Here is a 25701-nt window from a genome sequence, read left to right as displayed (position 1 = left end):
GTAGTTTATATGTAGTTTATATAAGTACATCGTGTAGTCCCAGCTCTGATCTCCCATTGGCTGCTCAGTGTTGTCGGAGCTTTGTTTCTTCCCTCTGAGCTTCTGTTGGGTTCAGAAGAGGAAACCAGTGTTTCTGTTATTATTATATTGGAGTGTTATCTCGTCCGCGAGGCGTCGGCTCGCCACATTTAATAAAACCTGCTGATAGCATCAGACTGAGAACAACAGGAAGTCAGATCAGCTGATTTCAGACCAGTTATTAAAGCTTTACGAGAAATAACAACAGGTTTCATCGATCGAGGAAAAATATGTCAGAGGAAGGGTGAAGCATCTCCAGGAAATAGACAGAGCCGATTTGTTTGTTTGACATCTGTTTACTATTATTTGTATTTTATTTTATTGTCATATTTTATTTCTTGTTTTTTTACATTTATTTTCATTTTCCTTTTTTAATTTGTATTTAATTTGTTAAGATGTGGAGCTCTTTGTCCTGCACGCATGTCTTTAAATGCTCTTCAATGTGCTTCAGAGGATATTAAAGTGAATATGATTTGGGGAATATTTTCAGTAAATACTCACAGCCTGTGGTGAGTTCAGGGTGCGTGGGAATAAGAAGTGTTCACTATATATTAGTTACCACACATTAGTGGTTCAGGGAATATAGTATTGATTACTTTTGTCAGTAAAAGCATGACGTCCTGCAGACATCCAGTAATTAGACACGGGAGCAGCCAAAGACCCCCGAACCCACAGTGAGGATGTTCAGGGAGTGCCGACTCCGGACAAGCAGCAAGGAATGTTCCCCGTTTACACCCGAGTTACTTTATGTAGAGAGTAACGAAGTAAAGTCATATATGACTTTTTTTTAAAGTAATGAGTAATATGTAATATATGACCTTTTGAGGAGCCTTATAGTGGCTCTAATTAGAGAAAGAGGGCTGTGTCTACTTCCTGGAAGCCGTAATGTTCTTCTGCTTTATGTTTGAATGTGTTTTAAAGGCTTCTTCTACTTCTTAGTTTGAATGCATATTATTAAGTCTTCTCCTTCCTGTTTCAGAGCGCGTGTGCGTTCCAGGCGTCTCTGAGCGATGGCGGTCAGATCGTGGCGACGCTGGAGCGCTCCGACCTCCAGGAGAACGTGACGGCGTACGCTGCTCAGATCTCAGGAGGAACGAGGCCCATCATCGTGCAGTTTGAGAACGCCAGCGAGCTGAAGGTCAAGGAGCTGAAGGTCAAGGAGCTGAAGGTCAACGCCTCGCTGCACGGCCTCTGCTACAGCGTCAGCTTGCTGCTGAGAGACGGGCCGGACGGCTGGTCCAAACCCATCAGAACCATCCCAGTGCTCACCAGTGAGTTACTTGTGTTACTATGTTACTTACTGCACAATCGATTTCTTCCATTTCAATCATATTCAATATAAATACTGCTATATTTTTATATATTTCTTTAATGTTATTATGGTTTCTTCAAATAGTTTTCTATATGTGTTTTTAATGTTTTGTTTTATTTGTATGTATGCACCACGACACGTGTGTTAGCGTACGTGGTAATAAACCTGATTCTGGTTCTGGTTCTTTATAAACCCCTTAAATATCATGTTTTCTGAGAAACCCTTAAATACCATGTTTTCTGAGAAACCCTTAAATACCATGTTTTCTGAGAAACCCTTAAATATCATGTTTTCTGAGAAACCCTTAAATATCATGTTTTCTGAGAAACCCTTAAATACCATGTTTTCTGAGAAACCCTTAAATATCATGTTTTCTGAGAAACCCTTAAATATTATGTTTTCTGAGAAACCCTTAAATATCATGTTTTCTGAGAAACCCTTAAATATCATGTTTTCTGAGAAACCCTTACATATCATGTTTTCTGAGAAACCCTTAAATACCATGTTTTGTGAGAAACCCTTAAATATCATGTTTTCTGAGAAACCCTTAAATATCATGTTTTCTGAGAAACCCTTAAATATCATGTTTTCTGAGAAACCCTTAAATACCAGGGTGCTTTATTCTAAACTGGCTTTTTGCAAATCCAACATCTTTGAAGCTTCTTTAAGACTGAACTACTGACATGTGTGTGTGTGTGTGTGTGACTACAGTAAGGATGATGTGTGTGTGTGTGTGACTACAGTAATGATGATGTGTGTGTGTGTGTGATTACAGTAATGATGATGTGTGTGTGTGTGTGACTACAGTAAGGATGATGTGTGTGTGTGTGTGTGACTACAGTAAGGATGATGTGTGTGTGTGTATGATTACAGTAATGATGATGTGTGTGTGTATGATTACAGTAATGATGATGTGTGTGTGTATGATTACAGTAATGATGATGTGTGTGTGTATGATTACAGTAATGATGATGTGTGTGTGTGTGTATGATTACAGTAATGATGATGTGTGTGTGTGTGTGTGTGTGATTACAGTAATGATGATGTGTGTGTGTGTGTGTGTGATTACAGTAATGATGATGTGTGTGTGTGTGTGTGTGATTACAGTAATGATGATGTGTGTGTGTGTGTGTGTGTGATTACAGTAATGATGATGTGTGTGTGTGTGTGTGATTACAGTAATGATGATGTGTGTGTGTGTGTATGACTACAGTAATGATGATGTGTGTGTGTTCAGAGCCTCTCCCCGTGCGCAGCGTGCACATCTGGGACTACAGAGAGTCTCCAGAGACCGGCGTGGTGTTCCAGCTGCAGCCACCAGGGGGCAGCGTGTTCAGCCGCGTCAACATCAGCTACAGCGAGGGGGCGGAGCCTCGCTACATGCTGTACAAAGGTTATTTCTATATTATATTAAAGGTCTCCCATCATGCAAAATGCTCTTTCTGATGTCTTTAATACATCAATACAGAGATGACAAAGTACACACTTTACTCAAGTAGAAGTACACACATCCTTTCCTCAAGTAGAAGTACACACATCCTTTCCTCAAGTAGAAGTACACACATCCTTTCCTCAAGTGGAAGTACACACATCCTTTCCTCAAGTGGAAGTACACACATCCTTTACTCAAATAGAAGTACACACATCCTTTACTCAAGTAGAAGTACACACATCCTTTACTCAAGTAGAAGTACACACATCCTTTACTCAAGTAGAAGTACACACATCCTTTCCTCAAGTAGAAGTACACACATCCTTTACTCACGTAGAAGTACACACATCCTTTACTCAAGTAGAAGTACACACATCCTTTCCTCAAGTAGAAGTACACACATCCTTTACTCAAGCAGAAGTACACACATCCTTTCCTCAAGCAGAAGTACACACATCCTTTCCTCAAGTAGAAGTACACACATCCTTTCCTCAAGTAGAAGTACACACATCCTTTCCTCAAGTAGAAGTACACACATCCTTTCCTCAAGTAGAAGTACACACATCCTTTCCTCAAGTAGAAGTACACACATCCTTTACTCAAGTAGAAGTACACACATCCTTTCCTCAAGTAGAAGTACACACATCCTTTCCTCAAGTAGAAGTACACACATCCTTTACTCAAGTAGAAAGTACACACATCCTTTCCTCAAGTAAGTAAGTACACACATCCTTTCCTCAAGTAGAAGTACACACATCCTTTCCTCAAGTAGAAGTACACACATCCTTTCCTCAAGTAGAAGTACACACATCCTTTCCTCAAGTAGAAGTACACCACATCCTTTCCTCAAGTAGAAGTACACACATCCTTTACCTCAAGTAGAAGTACAATCTCCTCAAGTTAGAAGTCACCACACATCCTTTCCTCAAGTAGAAGTACACACATCCTTTCCTCAAGTAGAAGTACACACATCCTTTCCTCAAGTATAAGTACACACATCCTTTCCTCAAGTAGAAGTACACACATCCTTTACTCAAGTAGAAGTACACACATCCTTTCCTCAAGTAGAAGTACACACATCCTTTCCTCAAGTAGAAGTACACACATCCTTTACTCAAGTAGAAGTACACACATCCTTTCCTCAAGTAGAAGTACACACATCCTTTCCTCAAGTAGAAGTACACACATCCTTTCCTCAAGTAGAAGTACACACATCCTTTCCTCAAGTAGAAGTACACACATCCTTTCCTCAAGTAGAAGTACACACATCCTTTTCCTCAAGTAGAAGCACACACATCCTTAACTCAAGTAGAAGTACACACATCCTTTCCTCAAGTAAGAAGTACCACACATCCTTTCCTCAAGTAGAAGTACACACATCCTTTCCTCAAGTAGAAAGTACACACCTCCTTTCCTCAAGTAGAAGTACCACACATCCTTTCCTCAAGTAGAAGTACACACATCCTTTCCTCAAGTAGAAGTACACACATCCTTTACTCAAGTAGAAGTACACACATCCTTTCCTCAAGTAGAAGTACACACATCCTTTCCTCAAGTAGAAGTACACACATCCTTTCCTCAAGTAGAAGTACACACATCCTTTCCTCAAGTAGAAGTACACACATCCTTTCCTCAAGTAGAAGTACACACATCCTTTCCTCAAGTAGAAGTACACACATCCTTTCCTCAAGTAGAAGTACACACATCCTTTCCTCAAGTAGAAGTACACACATCCTTTCCTCAAGTAGAAGTACACACATCCTTTACTCAAGTAGAAGTACACACATCCTTTACTCAAGTAGAAGTACACACATCCTTTCCTCAAGTAGAAGTACACACATCCTTTCCTCAAGTAGAAGTACACACATCCTTTACTCAAGTAGAAGTACACACATCCTTTCCTCAAGTAGAAGTACACACATCCTTTCCTCAAGTAGAAGTACACACATCTTTCCTCAAGTAGAAGTACACACATCCTTTCCTCAAGTAGAAGTACACACATCCTTTCCTCAAGTAGAAGTACACACATCCTTCCTCAAGTAGAAGTACACACATCCTTTCCTCAAGTAGAAGTACACACATCCTTTCCTCAAGTAGAAGTACACACATCCTTTCCTCAAGTAGAAGTACACACATCCTTTACTCAAGTAGAAGTACACACATCCTTTCCTCAAGTAGAAGTACACACATCCTTTCCTCAAGTAGAAGTACACACATCCTTTACTCAAGTAGAAGTACAGATACTCGTGTTTAAAAATACTCTGGTGAAAGTAGAAGTACTGACTAAACTTCTTTACTCAAGTCAAAGTAAAGAGGCTTTGAAATGTACTTCAGTAAAAAGTACCCATAACTAGCAGCTGTTTTAAAGAGTACCTGACCTCCCTTTATATGAATAGAACAATAATGTCATTGTTAGCTAATGAATGTTTCTAATGAACGTGTTCTGGAAGTAATATGGTCTGTGTTTACATTAGCATGCTAACACTCAGAGCTAACCTGTACTGGAGAGAGTGTGTGTGAAGAAGCAGGAAATCAAAAGGAAGTCACCTTGTGGTAAACCTGAGAGAGAGAAAGAGTTTGAGCTCCATGCTGTTTCAGAGAGAATCCTTGATGTGGTTTGGAACATGATATGGAGTTTCATCACGGCAGCATTTAGCATTTTTTTCCAAAGCTACGGACCCAAAACCAGCGTTTCTCTAACAGCTGGAAGAGAGGGGTTAGGGGCTAGAATGATCTCTGTTTTGAGCAAAACACTTCAGAGACATGTTTTTTATATATTTGTATATATCTGAGACCTGTGATATCTGCCTAAAGATAGCAGGAGACCTCTAAGGTACAATATGCTGTACACACTCTGTGGTTCTCTCTGTGTGTCTGCAGACTTCCACAAGGGGAAGACGGTGTTCAGGCACTGGCTCCCTGGCGTCTGCTACAGGAACATCACCTTCATGCTCATCTCTGAGGCCACCATCTCCCAGCATGCACTGCTCTCACACAGCGACGTCACACACACCCCTCTGCACCACAGGACAGGTACACACACTTGTACACAAACAACAACAACTTTTAAAACTATTTTTGTGTGTAAATCGACAATATCTGTTTTCAAATGATCATTTTTCTCTTATCTTGTTTTTTTTTCCCAAATCCTGCTTTTTTAAAAAATTGTATTTGTATAAAAATCATCTTAATTCTTTCAAATACATTCCTGTTTCCCCCCAGTCCAGGTACACACACTTGTCATTTCTATGATATAGTTTTATTATTTCAATTTGACTCTTTGGATGGATGGAAATTCAGAACTTTTTTAATTATTCTTATTTTTGCTTGAAATTCTCCATAAATTCCAAAATCCCTATAAAAAATAATCTTAATTTCTTTAAATCTTCTTCTTTCCCTCCCAGTCCCGTTCCCCCCCCTCAACATCTCCCATAAGATCGTGCACCTGGTCCAGAGGCCTCTCCAGAAGGACCCCCCTGCCCCCCCCCGGCGGTCCCGGGACGTTGCCCTCCTGGACGAAGAGCCCCTGGAGGAGGTTGGGTTTTGATTTATTTATTCTACTATTTCAACAATTACTGTCAGGAAACTCTCCCTGGTCCCCGGCTTGAGCTTCAACCTCAGGTCATCACATACAGAGCATCAACTAGTTCCTGAACAGTGTCCTTCACATGCTGATATCCAAGAGAGGGAGTTACACAGTCACAAGACTTTTTCTAAAAAAAATTGACTTTTTCTCAAAAATCTCAACATTTTGACTTTTTCCTCAAAATGTTGAATTTTTCCTCAAAATCTCAAAAATTCTCACTTTTTCATTTTTTTTGACTTTTTCTATTTTTTTCTCAAAAAAATTGACTTTTTCTCAAAAATCTCAACATTTTGACTTTTTCTCAAAATGTTGACTTTTTCTAAAGAAAATGGACTTTTTCTCAAAAATCTCAACATTCTGACTTTTTCTCAAAATTCTCAACATTTTGACTTTTTCCACAAAATGTTGACTTTTTCCTCAAAATGTTGACTTTTTCCTCAAAATGTTGACTTTTTCTCAAAAATCTCTACATTTTTACTTTTTCTCAAAATTCTCAAAAATCGGACTTTTTCTGAATACTTACAAATGTTAATAATCCCTGGTCCCCGGCTTGAGCTTCAATCTCAGGATCCATGTATCTGTGATCCTCTCCAGAATGGAAGTAGTCATCACATACAGAGCATCAACTAGTTCCTGAACAGTGTCCTTCACATGCTGATATCCAAGAGAGGGAGTTACACAGTCACAAGATGGAGGAATAGAAAGCAGTATTCAATGTTTACTTCAGATTAGCTCCACGTCAGAAATGAGCATGCTTGTCATATGTCTATCTCCATAGAGGCTGAATCATCATGTTCATCACATAGCTATCATATGCCTCAAACAGTCCTGATGCTCTTCTAGGTAATCATACATCCTGTCATGTCCACAGCTACAGTTGGGATACCTTTGTTAGCATGTTACTCTCAGGTTGGAGGACACTCAGTGTTTCTGCAGCTCCTCACTCATCCAGTTGCAGGGTAAAGAAAAAAAAGATCATTCTGTATTTGAATCCTCCCTCAGGTTCAGCCTTCAGACGAGCACGAGGGCACGGAGGCTCCTTTCAGCTTCAGCCCAACGCACAACCTGACAGGCTTCAACCTGACCAACGAGGAGGATGAGGGGGCGTGGCTTAATCCACCGAAGGAGGGGGCGTGGCCTAATCCACAGAAGGAAGAAGAGGAGGAGGAAGAGGAGGAGTTTGTGAACGCGGTGGTGTCAGAGTATGAAGACTCGGGGTCAGCGATGATGCTCCCCCCCCCCGACCCCCCCCGCAGTGTGTCCCCCCCCCGCTGCCCCCCCTCCTCATGGAGGTAAGATGGCTGCCCCCCCGACCGCCGACCAGCTACGACGGCTTCAACATCTACATCTACAGAGACGGTGAGTCATATTATTTCATGTTTGTTTTCGCTTACAAAATCAAAATGGAAGTAATATGGTCTGTGTTTACATTAGCATGCTAACACTCAGAGCTAACCTGTACTGGAGAGAGCATGTGTGAAGAAGCAGGAAATCAAAAGGAAGTCACCTTGTGGTAAACCTGAGAGAGAGAAAGAGTTTGAGCTCCATACTGTTTCAGAGAGAATCCTTCATGTGGTTTGGAACATGATATGGAGTTTAGTCACGGCAGCATTTAGCTGAGTTTCTGCTGGGAGAGTTCTCCTGATGAGATCTACTCTCTCTCTGAAGCTACTGACCCAGAGTCAGCTCTTTAGTAACAGCTGGGAGAGAGGGGGGGGGGGGGCTACAAGGATCTGTTTGGGGTTTGGAGCAGGACACTTCAGAGACATGTCCTTAGTAACAGCTGGAAGAGAGGGGGGGGGGGGCTACAAGGATCTGTTTGGGGTTTGGAGCAGGACACTTCAGAGACATGTCCTTAGTAACAGCTGGAAGAGAGGGGGGGGGGGCTACAAGGATCTGTTTGGGGTTTGGAGCAGGACACTTCAGAGACATGTCTTATATCTGAGACCTGTAATATCTGCCTAAAGATAGTACAATAGGAGACCTTTAATATATACTGACCTCACCTGGTGTGTGTCCTCAGGGAACTCCACGGAGACGGCCTCGGTGGACGAGAACACTCACGAGTTCTTCACTGAGTTGATGGAGCCGGGAACATATCGAGTCCTTGTGAAAACACTCAGCTCCGCGGGGGACTGCGAGCCTCGAGAGAGCGCCGCCAACACTCAGTTCACCTTCTACCTCAGTGAGAAACACACTCAGTTCACCTTCTACCTCAGAGAGAAACACACTCAGTTCACCTTCTACCTCAGAGAGAAACACACTCAGTTCACCTTCTACCTCAGAGAGAAACACACTCAGTTCACTTTCTACCTCGGTGAGAGAAACACACTCAGTTCACCTTCTACCTCAGTGAGAGAAACACACTCAGTTCACCTTCTACCTCAGTGAGAGAAACACACTCAGTTCACCTTCTACCTCAGTGAGAGAAACACACTCAGTTCACCTTCTACCTCAGAGAGAAACACACTCAGTTCACTTTCTACCTCGGTGAGAGAAACACACTCAGTTCACCTTCTACCTCAGTGAGAGAAACACACTCAGTTCACCTTCTACCTCAGAGAGAAACACACTCAGTTCATCTTCTACCTCAGAGAGAGAAACACACTCAGTTCACCTTCTACCTCAGAGAGAAACACACTCAGTTCACCTTCTACCTCAGAGAGAGAAACACACTCAGTTCACCTTCTACCTCAGAGAGAAACACACTCAGTTCACCTTCTACCTCAGAGAGAAACACACTCAGTTTACCTTCTACCTCAGTGAGAAACACACTCAGTTCACCTTCTACCTCAGAGAGAGAAACACACTCAGTTCACCTTCTACCTCAGAGAGAAACACACTCAGTTTACCTTCTACCTCAGAGAGAAACACACTCAGTTCACCTTCTACCTCAGAGAGAAACACACTCAGTTCACCTTCTACCTCAGAGAGAGAAACACACTCAGTTCACCTTCTACCTCAGAGAGAAACACACTCAGTTCACCTTCTACCTCAGAGAGAGAAACACACTCAGTTCACCTTCTACCTCAGAGAGAGAAACACACTCAGTTCACCTTCTACCTCAGAGAGAAACACACTCAGTTTACCTTCTACCTCAGAGAGAAACACACTCAGTTCACCTTCTACCTCAGTGAGAAACACACTCAGTTCACCTTCTACCTCAGTGAGAAACACACTCAGTTCACCTTCTACCTCAGAGAGAGAAACACACTCAGTTCACCTTCTACCTCAGAGAGAAACACACTCAGTTCACCTTCTACCTCAGAGAGAAACACACTCAGTTCACCTTCTACCTCAGTGAGAAACACACTCAGTTCACCTTCTACCTCAGAGAGAAACACACTCAGTTCACCTTCTACCTCAGAGAGAAACACACTCAGTTTACCTTCTACCTCAGAGAGAGAAACACACTCAGTTCACCTTCTACCTCAGAGAGAAACACACTCAGTTCACCTTCTACCTCAGTGAGAAACACACTCAGTTCACCTTCTACCTCAGAGAGAAACACACTCAGTTCACCTTCTACCTCAGAGAGAGAAACACACTCAGTTCACCTTCTACCTCAGAGAGAAACACACTCAGTTCACCTTCTACCTCAGAGAGAAACACACTCAGTTCACCTTCTACCTCAGAGAGAGAAACACACTCAGTTCACCTTCTACCTCAGAGAGAAACACACTCAGTTCACCTTCTACCTCAGAGAGAGAAACACACTCAGTTTACCTTCTACCTCAGAGAGAGAAACACACTCAGTTCACCTTCTACCTCAGAGAGAAACACACTCAGTTCACCTTCTACCTCAGAGAGAGAAACACACTCAGTTTACCTTCTACCTCAGAGAGAGAAACACACTCAGTTCACCTTCTACCTCAGAGAGAGAAACACACTCAGTTCACCTTCTACCTCAGAGAGAAACACACTCAGTTCACCTTCTACCTCAGTGAGAAACACACTCAGTTCACTTTCTACCTCAGTGAGAAACACACTCAGTTCACCTTCTACCTCAGAGAGAAACACACTCAGTTCACTTTCTACCTCAGAGAGAGAAACACACTCAGTTCACCTTCTACCTCAGAGAGAGAAACACACTCAGTTCACTTTCTACCTCAGAGTGAGAAACACACTCAGTTCACCTTCTACCTCAGAGAGAAACACACTCAGTTCACCTTCTACCTCAGAGAGAAACACACTCAGTTCACCTTCTACCTCAGAGAGAAACACACTCAGTTCACCTTCTACCTCAGAGAGAAACACACTCAGTTCACCTTCTACCTCAGAGAGAAACACACTCAGTTCACCTTCTACCTCAGAGAGAGAAACACACTCAGTTCACCTTCTACCTCAGTGAGAAACACACTCAGTTCACCTTCTACCTCAGAGAGAGAAACACACTCAGTTCACCTTCTACCTCAGTGAGAAACACACTCAGTTCACCTTCTACCTCAGAGAGAGAAACACACTCAGTTCACCTTCTACCTCAGTGAGAAACACACTCAGTTCACCTTCTACCTCAGAGAGAAACACACTCAGTTCACCTTCTACCTCAGAGAGAAACACACTCAGTTCACCTTCTACCTCAGAGAGAGAAACACACTCAGTTCACCTTCTACCTCAGTGAGAGAAACACACTCAGTTTACCTTCTACCTCAGAGAGAAACACACTCAGTTCACCTTCTACCTCAGAGAGAAACACACTCAGTTCACCTTCTACCTCAGAGAGAGAAACACACTCAGTTTACCTTCTACCTCAGAGAGAAACACACTCAGTTTACCTTCTACCTCAGAGAGAAACACACTCAGTTCACCTTCTACCTCAGTGAGAAACACACTCAGTTCACCTTCTACCTCAGAGAGAAACACACTCAGTTCACCTTCTACCTCAGAGAGAGAAACACACTCAGTTCACCTTCTACCTCAGTGAGAAACACACTCAGTTCACTTTCTACCTCAGAGAGAAACACACTCAGTTCACCTTCTACCTCAGAGAGAGAAACACACTCAGTTCACCTTCTACCTCAGAGAGAAACACACTCAGTTCACCTTCTACCTCAGAGAGAAACACACTCAGTTCACCTTCTACCTCAGTGAGAGAAACACACTCAGTTCACTTTCTACCTCAGAGAGAGAAACACACTCAGTTCACCTTCTACCTCAGAGAGAAACACACTCAGTTCACTTTCTACCTCAGAGAGAGAAACACACTCAGTTCACCTTCTACCTCAGAGAGAGAAACACACTCAGTTCACTTTCTACCTCAGAGAGAGAAACACACTCAGTTCACTTTCTACCTCAGAGAGAGAAACACACTCAGTTCACCTTCTACCTCAGAGAGAGAAACACACTCAGTTCACCTTCTACCTCAGAGAGAAACACACTCAGTTCACCTTCTACCTCAGAGAGAGAAACACACTCAGTTCACCTTCTACCTCAGAGAGAGAAACACACTCAGTTCACCTTCTACCTCAGAGAGAAACACACTCAGTTCACCTTCTACCTCAGTGAGAAACACACTCAGTTCACCTTCTACCTCAGAGAGAAACACACTCAGTTCACTTTCTACCTCAGAGAGAAACACACTCAGTTTACCTTCTACCTCAGAGAGAGAAACACACTCAGTTCACCTTCTACCTCAGAGAGAAACACACTCAGTTCACTTTCTACCTCAGAGAGAGAAACACACTCAGTTCACCTTCTACCTCAGAGAGAAACACACTCAGTTCACCTTCTACCTCAGAGAGAAACACACTCAGTTCACCTTCTACCTCAGAGAGAAACACACTCAGTTCACTTTCTACCTCAGTGAGAAACACACTCAGTTCACCTTCTACCTCAGTGAGAAACACACTCAGTTCACTTTCTACCTCAGAGAGAAACACACTCAGTTCACCTTCTACCTCAGAGAGAAACACACTCAGTTTACCTTCTACCTCAGAGAGAGAAACACACTCAGTTCACCTTCTACCTCAGAGAGAAACACACTCAGTTCACCTTCTACCTCAGAGAGAAACACACTCAGTTCACTTTCTACCTCAGAGAGAGAAACACACTCAGTTCACCTTCTACCTCAGAGAGAAACACACTCAGTTCACCTTCTACCTCAGTGAGAAACACACTCAGTTCACCTTCTACCTCAGAGAGAAACACACTCAGTTCACTTTCTACCTCAGAGAGAGAAACACACTCAGTTCACCTTCTACCTCAGAGAGAAACACACTCAGTTCACTTTCTACCTCAGAGAGAGAAACACACTCAGTTCACTTTCTACCTCAGAGAGAGAAACACACTCAGTTCACTTTCTACCTCAGAGAGAGAAACACACTCAGTTCACCTTCTACCTCAGAGAGAAACACACTCAGTTCACCTTCTACCTCAGAGAGAAACACACTCAGTTCACTTTCTACCTCAGAGAGAGAAACACACTCAGTTCACTTTCTACCTCAGAGAGAGAAACACACTCAGTTCACCTTCTACCTCAGAGAGAAACACACTCAGTTCACCTTCTACCTCAGAGAGAGAAACACACTCAGTTCACCTTCTACCTCAGAGAGAAACACACTCAGTTCACTTTCTACCTCAGAGAGAAACACACTCAGTTCACCTTCTACCTCAGAGAGAGAAACACACTCAGTTCACCTTCTACCTCAGTGAGAAACACACTCAGTTCACCTTCTACCTCAGAGAGAAACACACTCAGTTCACCTTCTACCTCAGAGAGAGAAACACACTCAGTTCACCTTCTACCTCAGAGAGAAACACACTCAGTTCACCTTCTACCTCAGAGAGAAACACACTCAGTTCACCTTCTACCTCAGAGAGAAACACACTCAGTTCACCTTCTACCTCAGAGAGAAACACACTCAGTTCACCTTCTACCTCAGAGAGAAACACACTCAGTTCACCTTCTACCTCAGAGAGAAACACACTCAGTTCACTTTCTACCTCAGAGAGAAACACACTCAGTTCACCTTCTACCTCAGAGAGAGAAACACACTCAGTTCACCTTCTACCTCAGTGAGAAACACACTCAGTTCACCTTCTACCTCAGAGAGAGAAACACACTCAGTTCACCTTCTACCTCAGAGAGAGAAACACACTCAGTTCACCTTCTACCTCAGTGAGAAACACACTCAGTTCACCTTCTACCTCAGAGAGAAACACACTCAGTTCACCTTCTACCTCAGTGAGAAACACACTCAGTTCACCTTCTACCTCAGAGAGAGAAACACACTCAGTTCACCTTCTACCTCAGAGAGAGAAACACACTCAGTTCACCTTCTACCTCAGAGAGAGAAACACACTCAGTTCACCTTCTACCTCAGAGAGAAACACACTCAGTTCACCTTCTACCTCAGAGAGAAACACACTCAGTTCACCTTCTACCTCAGAGAGAAACACACTCAGTTTACCTTCTACCTCAGAGAGAGAAACACACTCAGTTCACCTTCTACCTCAGAGAGAAACACACTCAGTTCACCTTCTACCTCAGAGAGAAACACACTCAGTTTACCTTCTACCTCAGAGAGAAACACACTCAGTTCACCTTCTACCTCAGAGAGAAACACACTCAGTTCACCTTCTACCTCAGAGAGAAACACACTCAGTTCACCTTCTACCTCAGTGAGAAACACACTCAGTTCACCTTCTACCTCAGTGAGAAACACACTCAGTTCACCTTCTACCTCAGTGAGAAACACACTCAGTTCACCTTCTACCTCAGAGAGAGAAACACACTCAGTTCACCTTCTACCTCAGAGAGAGAAACACACTCAGTTCACCTTCTACCTCAGTGAGAAACACACTCAGTTTTACACAGAGATATCAAAAGTACACACATCCTTTACTCAAGTAGAAGTACACATACTCGTGTTTAAAAATACTCTGTTGAAAGTAGAAGTACTGACTAAACTTCTTTACTCAAGTGAAAGTAAAGAGGCTTTGAAATGTACTTCAGTAAAAAGTACCCATAACTAGCAGCTGTTTTAAAGAGTACCTGACCTCCCTTTATATTAATAGAACAATAATGTCATTGTTAGCTAATGAATGTTTCCATGCTGAACAACGGCAACATGACAACGTTTTCATTGGTCCCTCTTCTTTAGAGAAGACCAGGAAATGATGGATACACGGATCGTGTTCAAATCAATAGGCACGCAATGACTCTAAAGAATAATGATCACGCCACCAAACACACATTCAAACTAAACGAACCAGCCTGTTTGGGAAATGTGAGAAGTAGAAAGTACAGGTATTTGGGTTCAACATGTAAGAAGTAGAAAGTACAGGTATTTGTGTTCAACATGTAAGAAGTAGAAAGTACAGGTATTTGGGTTCAACATGTAAGAAGTAGAAAGTACAGGTATTTGTGTTCAACATGTAAGAAGTAGAAAGTACAGGTATTTGTGTTCAACATGTGAGAAGTAGAAAGTACAGGTATTTGTGTTCAACATGTGAGAAGTAGAAAGTACAGGTATTTGTGTTCAACATGTAAGAAGTAGAAAGTACAGGTATTTGTGTTCAACATGTAAGAAGTAGAAAGTACAGGTATTTGTGTTCAACATGTGAGAAGTAGAAAGTACAGGTATTTGTGTTCAACATGTAAGAAGTAGAAAGTACAGGTATTTGTGTTCAACATGTAAGAAGTAGAAAGTACAGGTATTTGGGTTCAACATGTGAGAAGTAGAAAGTACAGGTATTTGTGTTCAACATGTAAGAAGTAGAAAGTACAGGTATTTGTGTTCAACATGTAAGAAGTAGAAAGTACAGGTATTTGAGTTCAACATGTAAGAAGTAGAAAGTACAGGTATTTGTGTTCAACATGTGAGAAGTAGAAAGTACAGGTATTGTGTTCAACATGTAAGAAGTAGAAAGTACAGGTATTTGTGTTCAACATGTAAGAAGTAGAAAGTACAGGTATTTGGGTTCAACATGTGAGAAGTAGAAAGTACAGGTATTTGTGTTCAACATGTAAGAAGTAGAAAGTACAGGTATTTGTGTTCAACATGTAAGAAGTAGAAAGTACAGGTATTTGTGTTCAACATGTAAGAAGTAGAAAGTACAGGTATTTGAGTTCAACATGTAAGAAGTAGAAAGTACAGGTATTTGGGTTCAACATGTAAGAAGTAGAAAGTACAGGTATTTGTGTTCAACATGTAAGAAGTAGAAAGTACAGGTATTTGTGTTCAACATGTAAGAAGTAGAAAGTACAGGTATTTGGGTTCAACATGTGAGAAGTAGAAAGTACAGGTATTTGTGTTCAACATGTGAGAAGTAGAAAGTACAGGTATTTGGGTTCAACATGTAAGAAGTAGAAAGTACAGGTATTTGTGTTCAACATGTAAGAAGTAGAAAGTACAGGTATTTGGGTTCAACATGTAAGAAGTAGAAAGTACAGGTATTTGAGCCAGTTGTCAGGTACCTTGCTCTAAGGTGATCTCCTGGAGATATTATTATTATAATGAGTGTATGTTCTTTATGTCTCAGGTGCCTCAGGTGTGGTCCTGGAGGACCTGAGCGAGCGTCCTCAGGCTGTCGGCGTGCGGCTGCTGGACTCCAGCACGGCTGCCGTCTCCTGGTCAGATTCCACAGAGAAACACAACGGCAGCTTAGTGTCCGTGATCTCTACGACCTGCAGGAGACCCAGCATCAGCCAGAGGATGGAGAACACCTACTGTGAACAGGTACACACACACACACACACACACACACACACACACACACACACACACACACACACACACACACACACACACACACACACACACACACACACACACACAACACACACACACACACACACACACACACACACACACCACACACACACACACACACACACACACACACACACACACACACACACACACACACACACACACACACACACACACACACACACACACACTGTACCCAGGTACACACACGCTGCACACACACATTTGATTAATGCATGTTTGATATGTGTGTGTTTCTTCAGGAGAACTCCTCCAGCGACCTGATCACCAACCTGACCCCAGGAGCTCAGTACCGGGTGGTGGTCTACCACACCAACGGCCCCCTGCTGAGCCCCCCCTCCGAGCCTGTTATCATCGATATAGGTGATCTACATCCTGCCTGTACCACACATAAGTGTTATCTCAACGAGCTGCAGGCTTTCCTCTAATGTGCTGTAACCCCTCGTGTGTTCACTTCAGGGAGACGTGATGTTTTCAGATAGGTCTAGAAAGATTACAATCAAATATGGATATAGTAGATGTTGCCCCCTCCCCCCCCAGAGCCCACGGGGGTGCAGCAGCTCTCTGTGGCCCCGGCTCCACGAGGACGAAAACTGGTTGAATCCGCATATTTCTCATGCGTATAGCCCTCTAAGCTCCACGACGCCGTAAGGGAAACGTAGAAACAGACCCCGCAAACGACAACGGGTCCAAAGGTGGATAGATCTGGGAACTGAGCGCTCTGGGGGGTCCAACGGGGCCGTGGAGTCGCCTATACGGTCATTCGTTTTTATAGCCCCGCCTCTCCCCGCCTCTCCCCCGCAGGGTTGCTATCGTGCTCCAGTCGCTACTGACCATGCTACAGTTCTTTGTGCAACATCTACAGGAGCTCCTCCTTGAATTCAGATTATTTATCTTTATCTCGATATGGACATAAACGCGAGTGAAGTCTAATCTGACAGGACGGAGACACGCAGCTCCTGCCGCTGTGATGCAGCGGGAGCAAAACACACACTTCAAGTCAGATCATCACCCTTAGCTATTTTAATTACCTCTCAAACTAAACTAGTTATAAATATGTTCATTTTTACTGTCGGGTCACTCATTACAGGATCAGCTGCTGCATGAGACAGACACTGACGCTGTGAGAAGAGAGGAAAAAGAGACAGGCTCTGTGTATTTGATGATTATATATCATTATATAGTCGTTATTCATTTGTTTTAAAGCTCAATAAATAACAATGAAGACCTTTGACCGGCACTTTTATAATTTTGTCCGGAAGATTTAAACTTTAACACACGCTGACCGGCGAAAAACTCTGCCCGGTTCTGTCGGCCCCCACCGCGGAGAATACACAGAAGTGCAGCCATGACAACCATTCTTCTTCGCTGATTTTGTGGAGGAAGTTGCTGCTTTTGTGGAGGAAGTTACAGCGCCACGTACAGGTTCGGCATATGTACTGTAGCTTTTCCAGCGTTTGGATGTAAACGGAGCCGTCTCGTGGAGCTTGACACAATCCGGTGTATATTGCGTGGGGACGGAAGGTTTTTTGCGGTTGCATTTGCGTTTCTCCGATGCGTTTTGCCGTATTTGTCCTCGTGGAGCCGGGGCCTGTGTTCCCCCTCAGCCTCACCCTCTCTCCCCCCCTCCCCCTCAGAGCCCACGGGGGTGCAGCAGCTCTCTGTGTTCCCCCTCAGCCTCACCCTCTCTCCCCCTCTCCCCCTCAGAGCCCACGGGGGTGCATCAGCTCTCGGTGTTCCCCCTCTCCCCCACAGCAGTGCTCCTCAGCTGGCAGAGGCCCTACCTGGTCTCCTTCAGGAAGTTCATCCTGCAGACCTTCTTCTTCAACCCCGTGACCCTCGCCTCAGAGTGGACCGTCTACTACGAGATCGCTGCTACTAGCTCTGTGATCGCCTCCGTGGTACACACACACACACACACACACACACACACACACACACACACACACACACACACACACACACACACACACACACACACACACACACACACACACACACACACACACACACACACACACAGAGAAAATAAGAAATGAATGAAATGAACATATATACATATTAGATATATTTACATATTATTATTTATTATTTGATAACTCATCTTAATGTTCTCCTGTCCTCAGAGAGTGACCGACCTGCTTCCTGCCTGGTATTATAACTTCCGTGTTTCCATGGTGACGTGGGGCGACCCCCCCCTCAGCTGCTGCGACAGATCCACCGTCAGCTTCATCACAGGTACACAGATATTAAAGGTCCCCTGTTATCCTCTTCTTCATCAACATATCCCAGGTCTCAGATATATCCAGAGCCTGTCTCTGATTGGCTGAAACACTAAACTGATCATTGCAGCATTACCCATAATCCCCTCTGTTTCAGCCCTGTTTCCAAAGTGCTGATTCTCTGTCTGTTACTTTATCTCAGGGGTGTCCAAACTACGGCCCGCGGGACATTTTGAATCGGCCCTCAGCAAATTCAAAAAGTCTAATGTAATACGGCCCACAAATGAAACTTGAGCTTGTCTTGTATTGTACTTCTTAAATATAAATGTAAACATATACTACACAGTATTCATGCGCTAATAAAACCACTTTACAATACATCCAGTCAATTAAAGTTGAAAATATGTTCTAACAAATCGAAGTTGATAAGAAAAAAGCCCAATAACTCATTAACAGAACAAGCTTGTAATAAACCCTTCATGTTTCCTCTTATCATCATCATCACTGTGAAGCTTCTGTTTTAAGAGATGAGCTGCTAACTAGATCAAGGAACCCCTCTGGAGAGCTGGGAGCTGTTTGTTTAGCAGATGCAAGCATCACTGACCTCCATTAGATTGATCTGTCCAACTTATAACTGAACATACGAGGCGATAACCCTCTAGTGAGCGGCCCAGAGCTTCGTATGTTTTTCTGTACGTGGCCCTCGGAGAGTGACCCCTGATTGAAATGCTAATGAGCTGCTGCTGGCCATGATCCCCCCCCCAGCCCCGGAGGCGCCCCGCATCTCCTCGGTGGACTACTCCCACGGCGTGCTCTACGTGCGCTGGACGTACGGAGAGCTCTTCATCGACCTCTCTCACTCCCGCATGCTGCACTGGACCCTGCTGGCCGTCGGGAAGAAAGGCTCCGAGCGGCGCTTCTCCATCGACGTGAGAACCACAAATACGTATATCATGATATCTATAAATACTAAGCGGCAAATACAGTTCTGGCTTCTTTTGAACATTTCTGCCAATTTTTCTTGTGTGTGTGTGTGTGTGTGTGTGTGTGTGTGTGTGTGTGTGTGTGTAGGTGACTCGTAACGTGATGTTTGCCGGCCTCCCCCTCCCCCCCGGAGATATTTACAACCTGACGGTGACGGCGTGCACGGAGCGGAGCAGAAACACATCGATCCCTCACATCATCAAACTGGGTCAGTGTGTCATCATAACGCGTCTCCTCTCTCTCTGATGGCAGTGAACGCCTCTCACAGAGTTCTGTATGATCTCTGTGTTCCTGTAGAGCCGGCTGCTCCTCGCGCTCTGATGGCAGTGAACGCCTCACACAGCTCCGTCTCGCTGCTCTGGACGCAGGACGGGGTCGTGGACTTCTACCAGATCCTCTGCAGAGACCCCATGCCGGAAAGAGAGACCAAGGTGAGAGCAGTAATAATATATATAAATACAGTAAAGAACTCAAAAGGATGAGGCCGATTTTCAAAATAAAAGCCCCAGAATATAGCTGAATTATTGTTGCATTGTGCTCAGGGTTAGGCTTGTTTTTCAAAATAAAAGCCCACATAGTTACTGTATGTTTACCGGAAGCTCTGGAGGAGGCATGTTTTTCAAAATAAAAGCCCCAGAATGTAGCTGAATTATTGTTGCATTGTGCTCAGGGTTAGGCTTGCTTTTCAAAATAAAAGCCCCAGAAAGTGACTGCTTTGTAGTCTGTTGTTGTGGTTTCTGACCTTTCCGTACATTAATAAACGTTTGTTGTTCCTCTCAGTCTCGAGAGCCTCAGACGTTCAGCGGTCACATGGTGACGGTGTCCGGCCTGAAGCCCGCCTCCAAATACAACTGCTCCATCACCAGCTTCAGCTACAACACCCCCAGCAGACCGGCCCACATCACCATCAGGACCACTGGTAGATATCTCTATATTAACCTTTATTCATCATTCAACACACCACCAGCTTCAGCTACAACACTGTGTGTGTGTGTGTGTGTGTGTGTGTGTGTGTGTGTGTGTGTGTGTGTGTGTGTGTGTGTGTGTGTGTGTGTGTGTGTGTGTGTGTGTGTGTGTGTGTGTGTGTGTGTGTGTGTGTGTGTGTGTGTGTGTGTGTGTGTGTGTGTGTGTGTGTTGTGTGTGTGTGCTGTGTGTGTGTGTTGTGTGTGTGTGTGTGTGTGTGTGTGTGTGTGTGTGTGTGTGTGGGTGTGTGTGGTGTGTGTGTGTGTGTGTGTGTTGTGTGTGTGTGTTGTGTGTGTGTGTGTGTGTGTGTGTGTGTGTGTGTGTGTGTGTGTGTGTGTGTGTGTGTGTGTGTGTGTGTGTGTGTGCAGATAAAGAGATGAACCCCAGCGTAGGGGCGATCTCGGCTCTGGCCGTCCTCAGCATCCTGCTGCTCAGTCTGATGGTCCTCTTCCTGCTCATCCTACGCAAGAAACACCTGCAGATGACCAGGTAACACACACACACACACACACACACACACGCACACGCACACGCACACGGACTCACTCACTCACTCACTCAACCGCTTAGAGATGTCCCGCTCCTTAGCCATCACGTACAATGTGTTGAAGCGCTAGCCAATAGGAGAGCGAGTGTTCCGTAGTGATGTCACTAAGTTCAGGAAGTAATATTGTCACTTTAAAAATGAGGTTCAGATATGTTGTTGTTTGTTTGTGTTGTTGTTGTTTGTGTTTCAGACGTGTTGTTGTTTGTGTTTACGATATGTTGTTGTTTGTGTTTCAGAGACTGCGGTGCCGAGACGTTCGTAAACTTCGCTTCGTTTGAGCGAGACGGGAAGCTGCCGTATAACTGGTAGGATCGCCCTCCGTTTGAAATCACATGTCTTTATCTCTAAGTGACTGAGAGAGGACTCAGTGTGTGACTCATGGACAGATGGCGATGAGCTTGTTGTTAGGAGACTTTCTGAGGGTCTCCATTCAGAGAGATGGAGGTTCATGGTGTCTCCATTCAGAGAGATGGAGGTTCATGGTGTCTCCATTCAGAGAGATGGAGGTTCATGGTGTCTCCATTCAGAGAGATGGAGGTTCATGGTGTCTCCATTCAGAGAGATGGAGGTTCATGGTGTCTCCATTCAGAGAGATGGAGGTTCATGGTGTCTCCATTCAGAGAGATGGAGGTTCATGGTGTCTCCATTCAGAGAGATGGAGGTTCATGGTGTCTCCATTCAGAGAGATGGAGGTTCATGGTGTCTCCATTCAGAGAGATGGAGGTTCATGGTGTCTCCATTCAGAGAGATGGAGGTTCATGGTGTCTGGGTTGAAGAATACTGAAGCTACCCGGTACAGTTAGAGGATAGAAGTCCTGAGAGCTTTAGAGATCAAGCTTCCTTCAGAGACAGATTATCAGATCAGGGATTAAACTCGTGGCTTTGTTTCTGTAAAATACTCTGGATCTCTTTATCTCAGATTAAACTAATGTTGTTTTTTAGGAGGACAGTAAAGAACTGTGTTCGCAGGACGAGGACGAAGTGATTTAATGAGTGATTAATATAAGGTCTGAAAGACGGTCAGGTGACCCTCAGCTTCTTGTTGCTGTGTTTGACCCCCAATCAGTGAGTGTGTTGATGTGACGCTGTAGTGTTTACACTGTAGTGTTTAGTGTTTACACTGTAGTGTTTACACTGTAGTGTTTAGTGGTTACACTGTAGTGTTTACACTGTAGTGTTTAGTGGTTACACTGTAGTGTTTAGTGTTTACACTGTAGTGTTTAGTGGTTACACTGTAGTGTTTAGTGTTTACACTGTAGTGGTTACACTGTAGTGTTTAGTGGTTACACTGTAGTGTATACACTGTAGTGTATACACTGTAGTGTTTACACACTGTAGTGTATACACTGTAGTGTTTAGTGGTTACACTGTAGTGCAGGGGTCGGCAACCTTTTTGATATGATGTGCCATTAAAAAAATTCATTGTTATCAGCGTGCCAACGATCGAAAATGATCAACGGGGGGGGGGGGGGGGGTGGTGTTGAGGAGCTTGACGCTGGTGAACTATCAACAGGAGGGTGGGGGGAGCCTATTTAAGCCTATTTAACAAACACATTTAAATAATTGGTTTAAACGGCATAATAATAAGGTCGATCGTCCGTTCTGTGATTCTCCAGAACACACATGTTATGATATTAGGGTCATGCAGAGTGAGATGAGATCGCTGAAGAACAGCTAAATAAATGCATCCCAAGAAGAGCTCGCCTCTCTCCAGTCATTTAAGCTAAAGTGGGTTATTGAACCTGAAGCTTGTTGCTTCTGCCCTCCTCGACTACGGTCTGGGAGCCGACAGGAAAGTTCAACACACAGATGGCCAGTCCGCCCCTTTGTAGCATATTATTTCGATGAGAGATGAGCAGATCGCCACTGGGCTTTCAACTAAAGACACAGCCACGCAAAAACTGTGATATTTGTACAGCTCCTTATGGGTACTGCAATTTGTGCTTTCCTCCGTGGTGAAACGATCAGCCCTGCACCACGGAGGAAAGCGGCAGAAAGTCACCTGGAGTTAAACAGCGGGGCTGCGCTGCGTGCATGGCTTCCTTCTGCAGGTAACGGGGAGACGCGCTCTGGCGGCGGTCTCGTTCAGGATCCGAAAATACAATTTAAATATTTTGCACACTTATTCCACTTAATCCTAGTGTGCCACTGGTTACGGTGCCGCGTGCCAATGCTGGCACGCGTGCCAGGGGTTGCCGACCCCTGCTGTAGTGTATACACTGTAGTGGTTACACTGTAGTGGTTACACTGTAGTGTTTAGTGGTTACACTGTAGTGTTTAGTGGTTACACTGTAGTGTTTACACTGTAGTGTTTACACACTGTAGTGTTTAGTGGTTACACTGTAGTGGTTACACTGTAGTTGTTACACTGTAGTGTTTACACACTGTAGTGTTTACACTGTAGTGTTTACACTGTAGTGTTTAGTGGTTACACTGTAGTGTTTACACTGTAGTGTTTAGTGGTTACACTGTAGTGGTTACACTGTAGTGGTTACACTGTAGTGTTTAGTGGTTACACTGTAGTGTTTACACTGTAGTGTTTAGTGGTTACACTGTAGTGGTTACACTGTAGTGGTTACACTGTAGTGTTTAGTGGTTACACTGTAGTGTTTACACTGTAGTGTTTAGTGGTTACACTGTAGTGTATACACTGTAGTGTTTACACTGTAGTGTTTAGTGGTTACACTGTAGTGTTTACACTGTAGTGTTTAGTGGTTACACTGTAGTGGTTACACTGTAGTGGTTACACTGTAGTGTTTAGTGGTTACACTGTAGTGTTTACACTGTAGTGTTTAGTGTTTACACTGTAGTGGTTACACTGTAGTGGTTACACTGTAGTGTTTAGTGGTTACACTGTAGTGTTTAGTGTTTACACTGTAGTGGTTACACTGTAGTGGTTACACTGTAGTGTTTAGTGGTTACACTGTAGTGTGTATACACTACAGTGTATACACACTGTAGTGTATACACTACAGTGTATACACTGTAGTGTATACACTGTAGTGGTTACACTAGTGTTTACACTGTAGTGTTTAGTGTATACACTGTAGTGTATACACTGTAGTGTTTACACTGTAGTGGTTACACTGTAGTGTTTAGTGGTTACACTGTAGTGGTTACACTGTAGTGGTTACACTGTCGTGTTTAGTGGTTACACTGTAGTGGTTACACTGTAGTGGTTACACTGTAGTGTTTAGTGGTTACACTGTAGTGGTTACACTGTAGTGTTTACACTGTAGTGGTTACACTGTAGTGTTTAGTGGTTACATTGTAGTGGTTACACTGTAGTGGTTACACTGTAGTGTTTACACTGTAGTGTTTAGTGTATACACTGTAGTGTATATACACTGTAGTGTTTATACACTGTAGTGTTTAGTGGTTACACTGTAGTGTTTACACTGTAGTGTTTAGTGTATACACTACAGTGTATACACTACAGTGTATACACTGTAGTGTATACACTAGTGTTTACACTGTAGTGTTTACACTGTAGTGTTTAGTGTATACACTACAGTGTATACACTACAGTGTATACACTGTAGTGTATACACTAAACACTACAGTGTATACACTGTAGTGTATACACTGTAGTGTTTACACTGTAGTGTTTACACACTGTAGTGTTTACACTGTAGTGTTTACACTGTAGTGTTTAGTGGTTACACTGTAGTGTTTACACTGTAGTGTTTAGTGTATACACTGTAGTGTATACACTGTAGTGTTTACACTGTAGTGGTTACACTGTAGTGTTTAGTGGTTACACTGTAGTGGTTACACTGTAGTGGTTACACTGTAGTGTTTAGTGGTTACACTGTAGTGGTTACATTGTAGTGTTTACACTGTAGTGGTTACACTGTAGTGTTTAGTGGTTACACTGTAGTGGTTACACTGTAGTGGTTACACTGTAGTGTTTACACTGTAGTGTTTAGTGTATACACTGTAGTGTATACACTGTAGTGTTTACACTGTAGTGGTTACACTGTAGTGTTTAGTGGTTACACTGTAGTGGTTACACTGTAGTGGTTACACTGTAGTGTTTAGTGGTTACACTGTAGTGGTTACACTGTAGTGTTTAGTGGTTACACTGTAGTGGTTACATTGTAGTGTTTACACTGTAGTGGTTACACTGTAGTGTTTAGTGGTTACACTGTAGTGGTTACATTGTAGTGTTTACACTGTAGTGGTTACACTATAGTGTTTAGTGGTTACACTGTAGTGGTTACACTGTAGTGTTTACACTGTAGTGTTTAGTGTATACACTGTAGTGTATACACTGTAGTGTTTACACTGTAGTGGTTACACTGTAGTGTTTAGTGGTTACACTGTAGTGGTTACACTGTAGTGTTTAGTGGTTACACTGTAGTGGTACACTGTAGTGTTTAGTGGTTACACTGTAGTGGTTACATTGTAGTGTTTACACTGTAGTGGTTACACTGTAGTGTTTAGTGGTTACACTGTAGTGGTTACACTGTAGTGTTTACACTGTAGTGTTTAGTGTATACACTGTAGTGTATACACTGTAGTGTTTATACACTGTAGTGTTTAGTGGTTACACTGTAGTGTTTACACACTGTAGTGTATACACTGTAGTGTTTAGTGGTTACACTGTAGTGTATACACTGTAGTGGTTACACTGTAGTGGTTACACTGTAGTGTTTACACTGTAGTGTTTAGTGTATACACTGTAGTGTATACACTGTAGTGTTTAGTGGTTACACTGTAGTGTTTAGTGTATACACTGTAGTGGTTACACTGTAGTGGTTACACTGTAGTGTTTACACTGTAGTGTTTAGTGTATACACTGTAGTGTATACACTGTAGTGTTTATACACTGTAGTGTTTA

The 25701-nt window shown here is 43.3% G+C and overlaps 1 protein-coding gene across 1 annotated transcript in view; it reads left to right on the top strand.

The window, feature by feature from the left end:
* ptpro (protein tyrosine phosphatase receptor type O) overlaps positions 1-25701 on the top strand; it is a 50989-nt gene that overhangs the window by 9133 nt on the left and 16155 nt on the right. Inside the window, 17 exon segments of the mRNA XM_034136299.1 lie at positions 1058-1349; positions 2628-2783; positions 5703-5855; positions 6227-6357; positions 7411-7642; positions 7645-7767; positions 8432-8593; positions 15892-16088; positions 16385-16505; positions 17850-18043; positions 18269-18380; positions 19130-19293; positions 19436-19556; positions 19646-19779; positions 20129-20267; positions 20680-20800; positions 21095-21163. Coding sequence (XP_033992190.1) covers positions 1058-1349; positions 2628-2783; positions 5703-5855; positions 6227-6357; positions 7411-7642; positions 7645-7767; positions 8432-8593; positions 15892-16088; positions 16385-16505; positions 17850-18043; positions 18269-18380; positions 19130-19293; positions 19436-19556; positions 19646-19779; positions 20129-20267; positions 20680-20800; positions 21095-21163 — 2621 coding nt within the window.

The sequence above is a fragment of the Trematomus bernacchii genome, unplaced genomic scaffold (assembly GCF_902827165.1).
Source record: "Trematomus bernacchii unplaced genomic scaffold, fTreBer1.1, whole genome shotgun sequence".
Taxonomy (NCBI): Eukaryota; Metazoa; Chordata; class Actinopteri; order Perciformes; family Nototheniidae; genus Trematomus; species Trematomus bernacchii.
This window is presented reverse-complemented; position numbering and strand designations above follow the sequence as displayed.